The 12,064-nt window shown below is 32.4% G+C and overlaps 1 protein-coding gene across 7 annotated transcripts in view; it reads right to left on the reverse strand.

Annotated features, from left to right (window-relative positions):
• Positions 1–12,064, reverse strand: part of EPHA5 (EPH receptor A5) — a 408,082-nt gene that overhangs the window by 49,799 nt on the left and 346,219 nt on the right. For all 7 annotated transcript variants that reach the window (XM_070791518.1, XM_070791523.1, XM_070791516.1 and 4 more), the window contains 3 exons: positions 4,513–4,580; positions 3,117–3,242; positions 2,218–2,403 (listed from right to left, as the gene is read on the reverse strand). In XM_070791518.1, coding sequence (XP_070647619.1) covers positions 2,218–2,403; positions 3,117–3,242; positions 4,513–4,580 — 380 coding nt within the window. The remainder of the gene's footprint in view (positions 1–2,217; positions 2,404–3,116; positions 3,243–4,512; positions 4,581–12,064) is intronic.

Here is a 12,064-nt window from a genome sequence, read left to right on the forward strand (position 1 = left end):
CTTATCTCATGTCATTAGTGAGGAAACTCAGGTTCAGAATCTATCACTAACTTGTGCAAAGGCACATAGTACTTCATGGCAGAAGCAAAATTAAAATCAGTGGATAGATCCATAGCCCATGTTCTTGATCATTATGCAGTACTGCCTTCTGTGATCATAATAGTGATCTGACACTCTTCTACACATTACAGCTTAACTCATTACAGGGTAGATTGGCTGCCTATGTATAGCCATTAGTTTTACATATATCCTTGAGGAAGTCATGGTCAGTGTTTATTTGAGGAAATGAAATTTAACAGTCATATTAAGGATGAAAAGAAGACATAAAATAAATCAAAGATTTTGTATACTATTATACTGTGACTGTCATTAAGAAGTATGTTTTACAATAGATAGTACCTTTTTTGCATAGCAAATGATTACTCAATCACTGTTAACTCCTGTTTCCACAGCATCTATCCCGGTATATGCTATCACTAATGTCCTTCCAAAGTCCTTCCTCTCACATAGAATATAGCCCCGTTCAAGTTCTGATTTCATTTTACTGGCCCTGTGACACTCTCCCTTAGATCACATTCTAACTTAAAATATTTCTCCCCATTCATCACAGGACATGATTTTTGTAAAATCTTTTATTTTATTCCTTCCAAAAAAATTATTTTATTTGCCTCTCATTTGCCTCTTGCCCCTGCCCCTTACTTTTTTTTAGGCATCAAGTGGAGGAAAGAAACATATCTAAGTTTGAAGAAACCCACATGTCTGCAGGTAATTTTATTTCTGTGTTATGCTCCTCCTCTATAGGCATTCTTACTGGAGATGTGTATCTCTCTGATTCATAGAGAAAAACAATCTTCCAGCAAAACAGGCTGATGCAAAAGCTCTGTCAAGCATCAACATGATACTCTTAGCTAAGGTCTTTTTCTTCTGTGTTTTCATCTGTGACCTACTGTGAATGAATCATGATTTGAGAATTGACTGGTAATAAATCAGATACTTTTTTTTTTGTTTCTTTTGTTCCTCTTTATTGTGAAAAAGCCGTCTTTACTGCTGCTGTTGTTTTTGGTTTGTTTTCCATGGTGCACTGGGATAACCCAGAGGGATGGTATGGGGAGGGCGGAGGGAGGAGGGTTCAGGATGGGGAACACATGTATGCCTGTGGCAGATTCATTTCGATATATGGCAGAACCAATACAATATTGTAAAGTTTAAAAATAAAATAAAATTTTAAAAAATTAAAAAAAAAAAGCAAAATGGTAAAAATGGACATCTAATCAATTACATTACTTTGTAGGATAAGAACACTTATTGAACATACATTGCTGCTATGCATATTTGGCATACATCATTTAAAACTGATTAATAGCAAATGGAAGTTGAATCAATGTTTAAAAAAAGTTTAAAGACTGTTCCTCGCCAAAAGTTGCAGATGATTTTACAAGTGGTATGTAGGGTATGAGGAATAAGGGAAGGAAAGAGAATACATAGGAATGGCAAAGTGAAAACGGATTAAAAGAATATAAAGGCCTTGGTTATGTGTCACATAAATACTTTACTGGATGACTGAAAAATTATTTGAAATCCTTGTATTGGAACATTCAACACACAACCATATTTACAAGAAATTAACAAGAATTTGACAGATGTGAAATTTTAGCTATTTTTGAGTAAAAACAGGATTTGCTTTAACAAAATAATTAGTCTTAAGGAATATTCCCAGTCTTCTGAGGCTATTGCTTTCTTTAGAACTATTAAAATATCTCAACCAAAAAAAAGGAATAAAAGAAATACACCCAGCTCTAAAGAGCCACTTAAAAGGTGGCAGGCACCTATGGTTACAGTAATCCTATTAAATGTTAAACTTCAATGCCTCAATTGAAACTTTGAAGTTAATATTTCATTAGGATAAAAAGTGAAAGAGCCAAGAGGAAAAAAAATGATACTTTTACTGTTTCTTTTATCTGGATACATTTTCTCTGGTGCTGAATTCATAGTAAGTGAGTTAATACATATGTTTAAAATAATAAACAGAAATTCAGGTTCATTGAAGATCAGCTTTGACAAGAACCCCCTGAAGTATAGGACACATATGAATATCAGAGAAACTCTTAATCGAATCATCATGCCCAGTGTTATGTGTATCCTGAAATTAATAACCTAGTAGAAGAAATTCAGATATTTATGGTCACACACACATGCATAGTTTGCCACTGTACTTACTTTTGGTCACGACACCCTCTAAGTGGATGATGTTAGGATGGTCAAACTGCCCCATGATACTTGCTTCCCCTAGGAAATCTCTGCGCTGTTTCTCAGTATAGCCTACTTTAAGGGTTTTAATCGCCACAGGTAATTCTCTCTTTCCTGGAAGTTTCAAGCGTCCACTACAAACTTCACCAAATTCACCTTGTGATAAAGATGTAGAAAACACATAAACTCATTAAACATCTTTACTCTAAAATAGTACTTTAAAGTTCTCTTAGAATAGCAAGGTTTAGACAAAACAAAATTAAATGGGAGTCCAAATTTCCTTGTCATTGCTGAAAGACATTAATGGTCCACAGGGAAAAAAAACACCTATGCGTGATCATGAAACACATTGGGGGTTATTAGTTTCATCTGTCTTACATATAGAAACCTTAATGGAAACATTAGAAAGAAACCAAAAGCAACTGACTGAAAACCACTTCCTTTTTCCTTTGCTTTCTACTATAGCAGTGACACTAATGAGAAAATAAGAAAAGATCTTAGCAGGACAAAAAGGAAACAATCGTAATGAAGAGATGATGCATACACAAAATAATTGGATACTTGAATTTTGTAAATCTTTCTGGGCATTAAAAATTACGTATGTATGAAATATAGTAAATAGTAGATATTAAAACACCATGTTTGAATATTTATTTTTGCTGGTTTATTTTTTTCATAAACTAGACATTTGCAGGTTTAAGTATGAGCTATGTAGAGGGTAGTAGTAAAATATGATCAATTATATACCACTTTGAAAGCAAGACAATTACAGAAGATTAAAAACATCTTGAGTTAGATCAGAACATTGATATATTACATTCTATAATATAAACACAAGTTAAAAGTCTGAATTAAACACACTGTCTTACCTGCTCCAATAACTCTTTCAATGGTGATGCATGAAGCTTCTATCTCCTTGGCAAATTCATGGACAGCTTGATTGGGGTCCTCATAGGTATGTGGATCAATATAAGTTCTTACTCCTGGCAGTTTAACTGAAAAAATAAACAGGCATTAAAATAGAAGTATTGGTGATAGATGAGTGAAATTACAAATGTTATTAACATGCAACTATGGCTTAAATCCGTAATTTCTAGAAGTGGCAGAGCTGCAAGGACAGAGTCTTCTCCTGAGGTATAGGAGTCATTTTTACAACTATCTCACTTTTATAATTGTAGAAATCTGGATTGCTGGCATGCACATGAAGTGCATATGTGAGGACATATTTGAATAAATACATCTTTTAGCAGTAATGTTCAGGGAGTCAGTCTCTGAGGCAAACTAAGACACTTTTGCTTACCAAACTGAACAATGAAGTGCAATTGGCTTAGTCGTCGGTTTGTTCTATTATGCTTTACTTAAAACCTCATCACAGATGATTTAGTTTTTATAAAAATAATTTAAAAACAAACTTTCTTGTGCTTTGGTCCTATAAGACTGACATAGAAGTCAAAATAAAAAAAGAAATTCACTCTATTTTTACTGCAGGGCATTATACAAGTCTGTCATATTCTATGAGCCTCAGTTTCATTACATTTTAAAGACTACCAATATTATCCTCAATGATATTTTTTGAGAATAAATAACATTAAACAAGATAGGACTAAAAATGGACTCAAAAATTCTTTCATGATTTTGATATGGCAGAATGACAAAAAAAAACAAAAACAAAAACACTTTTTGTCATTTACTTGGCAAATCAACTCACACTATACTCTTTATCTAAAAATGAACATATTAAAATAATAAAATTAGAACCCATTTAGGCTAATTTTTAAAGCTCATGAATAAAACTTGATTTTCTGCATTTCTTAAAAGTGTAGTCTTTTTCAAGTCATTTGAACCAAGGTTGCTGTTACAGGATCTGCTCAGGGAAATTCCTGCCAAAATGCTAGAAAAAAAAAGAAAAATTTATTCATTTATTCTGGTGGTTTTATCTAATGATATATTTCTATTGACTATTGCTGGGAATTAGTATTGGCCAGAAATACAGTTTGACATATAATAACTTTTTATAAAGCAAAAAGTTTTTGTTTTCATTATTATAAGGAGAGTTTGCTTTAAAGAAGTGAAAAAACCATTAAGCTATTTATTGCCCAGGGTCAGCCAGCAACACTGCAAGCCCAGGAATGTACCAAAACACACTTTTTAACACAATATTTTTGGCCAGTTTTTACAAATCTTTGCCTGAAAAGAAGCCAAAGTAACAACAAAGTCTCCCCTACTTTGCTTTATTTTGATTTTTTTTTTTAACAGTTTGCTTACTGTGCCCATTATGAAAATGCATCTTTTCCTCTTCCGGGTCTTGTTTGGCTTTGCTGTAACCACACCGCCTGGAATAGAGTAAGCCATCATTAGCCACATCTCCCAAGCGGTGAATCACATCAAGCCCAGAAGCACACAACACAATTGAAATGACTGCAATCTTAAGTGATTTTTCACACCAGCAGGATGGAACACCAATACTCTTGGATGAATCGTATTTCCGCAGCCAATATCCCTTATTTCTGCCCAGATTTCATTGAGAAGTCTGAAGCTCTCCAAATCTATTTTTAAACATCACTTCACCATACACCACACACCAGACACTTCTCTGTTCCCTTCCTCTTTTACTTTTTTTAACCACCTCTGAGGCCCCTGCCTTTTTCAGATGAGCTGCCCCAATATGTCTCTGATTCAATAGTCTCCTCCTTTCAGCACCTTACATTATCATTTTTTATTTTTTTTACCTCTCGTTTTGGAGTCTTTAGTTTCTCTGCTGGCTCTTTTCCCCTTGCACCCACTCAGAGATCACTGTCAAGTCCCCAAAGTTTGCAAACCCACTCAGCTCCACTCCCCAAATCTTAGTCTCTCCTGTTTTTCTCTTACTAATTTGTAAGTCATTTTAAATCTGCTCTTATTACTTACAAAAAGCTTTCCCTCTAATGTTCACTGATGATATATTCATCTCTAAATCCAATGACTTTTTCTTAATTTTTAACCCATGATTAATTGAAATCCCTTACTACTCCTTTTCTGATATTTCTTACTGCTCTTTTCATTTATATGGACAATTCCCTATGTCCTCTGCCCAGGCTTCTCTGGTTCTCTACTGTAGATCTATCCATTTCCATCAATTTAATTAATATATCTATCCTTCTGATTTTATCCTTTCGAGAGTTACATTTTTATTCCTTGTAGATTTACTTTACAGGAATATTCCCCAGGCATTCCACTCAATAGATTTTGGGGAAAAAACAACAAAAACAGTATCTTTCTCTTTACTTTCAATATTGATCTGCTGCCTTCTTTTCCTCTTAATAACACATACATGGCTTGGTGCCTTAAAATCAAAGCCCTATGCTTGTGTACCTCACAATAAATTTGTTGTCAAATCCCAAGAATTATATAACATAAAATCTTATGGTCCATCTCATCCAACTCTTTAGTTCTACCCCTTCTTCAATTAAAGCCTTGTTATTTTTCATTTGGATTACTATCACTGCCTCTGAACCTTTGCCCTTGCATTCTATAACTGCTTTCCTGAACTATACTAGACATGGCTGTAGCCACAATACCATAAACAAGGTACTCTGCTATTATGTTACCTCTCTCCTGAAAACATTTCAATAAAAATGTAAAGATTCCTAAGTGTAGCCCCAGTGCGCACTTCCTGCCTCATCTCCAGGATACTTCTCCATGCTTCCATATGTTCCTATATACTGGTTCCTACACTTAGGATGCTCTTCTTAACAATCTCCAATTAATCTAAGTCCAGTTCAATTGTTGCCTTCTTTATGTTTCCCCCCCCTCCATTACCCCTGCTTATTTCAGTCTTCCTCACTATGAACCCAGTAGTTTTCAGTATTCCTCTCATGGTGAGATTCCCAGTCGACAATACAACGCAGTCATTTGAGAATTTTTTTTGGCTCTCAAGTTTTATTGTTAGTTTCTTAAATGGCAACAATTACTGTTCATCTATAAATTTCTGAAGTCACTTGGCACCTGGATTGGACTTGGCACCAAACATATGTGTCACATTGATGAAATGAATAAATGAATGAGTGGATGATATTCTGATTGACAAGTGTTTGAGAGAGAATAGGCTGATGAATACTAAAGTATATGAACAACAATATAACATTAAAACAATTGACCAAAATAAAAATATTTTAACTACTTTTAGTTAAACTCCTAAGGAGGTGAATTTATTATTCACAAACTCTTAGAAAAAAATTGTGTTTATCAAGAACAAAATTTCATTTATTTTTGCATAAAGAAAATACAGCTGGAATGTCAGATTGACAAAATATTTTCATTAAAAAGTTGACTGAAAACTACTATTGGATGTAAGGGAAGTGGCCACCTGACATGCACTGAGGGACTGTTCTTGGTTTCATATTCTAAAATGTTTCTTAAATACATGTATATTTTGATGTAAAAATAAAACCTATTGTATTCTCTATTTTTCCTAGTGTATAATTACACATATTATACAAAATAGATTAAAAAACCTGTTTTTGTGCCATTTTTGATGAAAAATATAGTTATCTTATTTTTATCATGTTAAAGAACTGGCAATTTATTAGTAAATTACAGTTAGCAAAATTTGAATAAACTTGCAATAAGGTGCTTAATACATATAGTGTTCTTAGGTGAGGAGCATCACACAGTGGGGATCTTTGGCCTTCCAAATTGTATTCAAAACACGTAGATGCAAGACATCTTGAATCACTTCACCACAGTGAAATGGAGAGAAAAAACAAATACATGATATAAGCTGATATTTAAGTTATTTTAATATTGTTCATAATTTTAGGTATTACATTCTTCTTTCAATCGATGTATGTGCCTTTACAGAGAAGGTATTGATACTGTTTTTTATTTTTAACAATATTCTACATATAATTGTGAGAAATCATCCTGAGATTTACGTTATGTAAATAACACTGACAGAAAACTTCATTAGAGGAATTCTAAAGAGACTTAAAAAGTATACAAGTTCTTGCAGTTTACATTAGAAAACAAACATCCATTCTACCTTCAGCTCTCCTACGTTCAGAAAAAAATTAAGCTTTGAAACTTGTATCCTCAAATAGTCTTTATCATTAAATAAGTCTCATGGATATTTAAATTTCATGCAAATTCCTTATATGAAAATGGAAATAAAACTTTGGATCTAATCTAAAAGATGATTTGGGAATACCTTGTTGAGGAGCAGTTAACATTTTAATACCTAGGGTGAGAGTCAGGAGGGCAATAGGAAAGAGTTATTTTTGACTATGGGCTTCTCTGGAGTTCTATAACATATACGGCTGCATGTCACATTAACATATAAAATTAAGTTCTGGAAACCCCCAAAGCACCATTAAAACAAACCTCAACAAGATACAGCAAGTAAAAGTGCAGCTGGCAGAGACTGCACTCAAGCAGTGGTTCAGCCTCACTGACAAAGCACTGCAGGAAGCCTGTTCATTCAGTATCATTTTCCGTACCTTGTCCAGATACATCATTGTAACCCATCTGACACAGTCAGTAAGTATGCCCTTCCATATGTATATTGTGTACATATATAAATTACAACTGCCATCTTCTGGAACCTTTTTTCTTTCTGAACAAAAAAGAAACAGTTTCTTCATTTTGCTTCAATCACAATTTTAATGGATTTTGATATCATTGTGCTAAAAATATTTTAGATATCTTAATATAATTAGAGGAATCATTCTCTACCCATTTATACATATCTTCTTCTAGAAAATGATATTATTTTAGTACTAGAGGGGACATGAGAAATTACATTAAACGTAGGCATAGTTTATACTCATTAATGAAATTTATTAAAAGGCATTGAGTCATGCTTCCTATATAATATATAAGTGATTTCATGGTTAATTTGGAGATCAATCTATTTTCCCCCATATCTATCCAAAAGATTTAATAATACAACCTTGATATTAATGTTGCTCTTAAAAACACCCCAAGCCATTGATTCTAAATTTGGATATTTGAAACTTCCATAGACATGAAATAGTAAACAATAATCTTTATGAATGGATGGAGGTACTAATGAATAATTTATTTCTCAGATGTAAACTGAGGATTAGATAATAAATTAAAGGTAGGAATGTGAAGCCCTCAAGGAGTACCAAGAACAGAATCAGAACTTTCTAAATGACACTATTATGAACAATGAGGAGAGATGAGTGAACGAAAAAGCAAAAGGAGATTGTAGATCCTTACTCCACAATAACCTCCACAAAATCAGATTTTTCTTTATTTTAGCCTACTGAAATGAACACTAAATAAACACTCTTTTTCCTTAATTTTAAATACGGTGGGGAGGAAGCAATGGTGAAAGAAGTAATGGTTCTGCATTTTGATGTTTTTGAAAGAGTGAGCATATGCAGTACCTGGCTCAGAAATGGACATGCCTACAGCTGCTCCTCCATTGTCCAGATGGACTAAGAAATGCTTTACCAGTAAAAATATTCAAAAGGAAATGTTGCAGCAAACATTAGAGTCAATATGTCTTGCTTATAGAAAAGTTCCTTGTATTGTATCCTCTTTTCAAAACACATTTCTTCATATGTGCACACACTCTTGTTCTGACATAATAATGACCTCAGCCACTGCATAATGTTGCGTTTAAAATTTTATTGCTGGCATCTTAAAAAAAAAAAAAAAGTTATAGTTTTGTGGGAAAATAGTTTGACCTTTTCACTTCAAGTTTCTCTCCAACTGAAAAAAGGTAGTTTTAATAAAAGCTCAGGTAACTCATCCCCCATAAAATAAAGAAGCATGTGAATATTAGCTTATTATTAATAATAGTTAATAAATACTTAAAATAGATTGCTTTATTTCTCAGGACCACAGATCTATAAGAATGTGAGTGCAAATGCAGTAAAATGGGATATTGGATATATAGGTGGTCCAGCTAGCATTTGTATACAAGGTACGGGATTTTGATTTCTTTACAGATAATATAAGTTACACAAAACTGTAACTCATGTATTATCATTTACTGAAAATTCCCAGATACACTTTTAAAAGAAAATATACTCATTTTGGGAAACATGCTTTTCCTGCACAGGAAATGACAGCGATGATTATACTACAGAAACATAGCAAACATAGCTGTGTTCCCATCTCACATTCTACCAAGGGTACTAACCTCCTTATGACTAACGGCAATGTGAGAAGTGGACTTATGTCTTTTTTCATGCCTTGCATATTATTTTTAATTTCTATATTATAAAAGACAAAGGAAAAAACTTATGAACAACACTTTTAAAATAATGCAGTGTATATGAATTTGTAATTTGTTTCATTAATAAACTCTTTAAATCCTTCCAGAATTAGCAATAATGGGAAGGCATGAATAATTTGAAATACTTTAAGGAATTCAAAGATGAATTATTGACTCTTCATTATTGAGTTAAATTTTAATTACCTTAGAATTCTGACATGAAATATAATTTATAAAGTGTGACATGTAAGGATTGTGTCTCCCTGTTTTCAACAAATTGTGTTCTAATGCGAGAGTAGGAAATTTCCTACTAATTTTTAAACTAGTTCATGGATAAATGAACTAGCTTATATGACCAATGATTTTCCCAATTAGAGTAGTCCCATTTAATGTCTCCTATGGTCTGAGGTGCCACAGGTATTATAAAAACGGGTTTGGGAGCAGTTTATAGTTACATTTTATATAGCAAGCCTTCAACTGGAATTTAATATATTATCTCTCTATTGTGTGGAAAAGCCTCACACTTGCCTGCCATGAGCACATTAAATGAGGGTCTAAAATTATAAGGGATGGTTTTTATTCTCTATGTATTTTTCCTAACTATAAGATAGAATAGTATTTCCACATATCTCCTGGGCAGAAATCTGTTTTAAATGAATGAAATAATCTGTGAAATGTATGTAAAAAGAAAACCTTGTTCACTTCAAATGTCAAGAAACTTTCAGTTCATTAAACTAAAGAAAAATAGTTCCTTGAAACATTAAAAAAATAATGTTTCAGTGTAATTCACGACCATTTTTGTCAGAAAAGTATGTTTTATTTTAGTTTTATTTTCTGAATTATGATAGAAGAGTTTATCCCTTGTACTTCTGATTTTAAATATTATTAAAAATAAGCAATAATAATTTCTAAAAGAATGAGGTTGACTTCCTAAAAATCAGAGTAGGTAAATCAACAAAATAAGAACTTAACATCTCTATTTTCAGAATAGTGAACTCCATTTTCCTTGTCATGCACACCCCTCAGAAGTAGTAAGTGCTGCAAAAGCATTGGAAAGCTTGAAACCTAATAAATGAAGAAAATAATCTAATGTGTTTGAATTCAACAAATGTAAGAAAAACCCACCTGGGGACTATGGGATATTTCAGAACTTATAATAAACATGATGTTTTATATACACATATATATATATGTTTTTGTATTCATAGACAAAAGTGAATATCAAGGAACAAATAATAATTTTATTTTATAAATTTCACATATTAATATATCATTTACATTTAAGATTATCAATTCAATATTGGATGCCAGTAAAAATAGATTGGCTGTAGCGTGGGAGGACTAGAATCTGAAACCAGCTGTGATTAAAAAACAAATACTTCTGTTAAAAATGTAAGCAGTCTTGGGGATAGAGTGCTTAAAATTTAGGCATCTGGGTTTCATTAGAACATATTATAGAAATATCATCCATAACTGGGTAGATTTTAATCAAAGCAAGAAGAATATTGTAAAAATTAACATTATACCTATGTTTACCGATTGCACAACAAAGTAAGCAACTAGAGTGACAAAAAATAATTTGAGATCAAGACAGCAACATGTAATTAGCATTTGCAAAATAATGGAGCATGTTTATGTGATGGAAACTACAATAGTAAAGCTCAGAACTCCATAGCCCTGGAGAAAATTTAATAAATCTGAATTGCAAAACCAAGGATCTAGATAAATGATGTTGCAATTATGTCTTTCAGACCCTGAGATTTCCACAAGGTATATTAAAATACTTCTAAAAGCCAGTATATTTACAATTGGCAATTTTCATGTATAAGCACTGCATTATATTAAGGTCAAAACCAAGCACACATATTCATGAGTAGTTTTTCAGAAATGAAAAAAAAAACAAAAACAAGATTCCAAAATCTCAAAATGTCCAACCTCTGTCCTGTAATTGTATATATGTCAGTTCACAAATGATGACAGAATGATCCTTGTAAATTATTTATGTGGTAATTGACAAATCCTAATACGATTATACAAACAAAATTAAGAGATAAGATTTTAGGTCAAGGTTTCATAGTATTTTACTGATTCTAGTAGGAAAATTCTTCTCAGCCCTTAATTTCCACTATCTAAGGTTATTTTTTCCCCAAGGCTTTAATCTAAAGAAACATTATCTTTAACTGAAACCTCATACTGACCAGAAATTATGAAATGAAAGTTGAGATATCAGAGAATAAAAACATATTTAGCTTCCATTCACCCCAACCAATAATTTTGAACAAATTTCTGATTGTCTAATTTATGTAAACTCAATTAAAGTTTGTTTCTTTTGCTTTATTTTGTTTTACTAAGAATGCATTAAAAAATTATGGCTCTTCCATAAATATTTGCACACAAACTGTTATCATTTTATTGGATACCTAAGCCCATTTGTGGCTAAATAACTTCTGTTTTTGGTGCTACAGACACACTCAAATGCACATACACACACAAATATAAAGGCACACACACAAACACACCAATTGAGTCAAAATTACTGACATTTTTAGAGAAAGATGTTAGGGAAAAAAGGGAAGATGATAGGAAATAAAA

Source organism: Bos indicus, chromosome 6, assembly GCF_029378745.1.
Source record: "Bos indicus isolate NIAB-ARS_2022 breed Sahiwal x Tharparkar chromosome 6, NIAB-ARS_B.indTharparkar_mat_pri_1.0, whole genome shotgun sequence".
Taxonomy (NCBI): Eukaryota; Metazoa; Chordata; class Mammalia; order Artiodactyla; family Bovidae; genus Bos; species Bos indicus.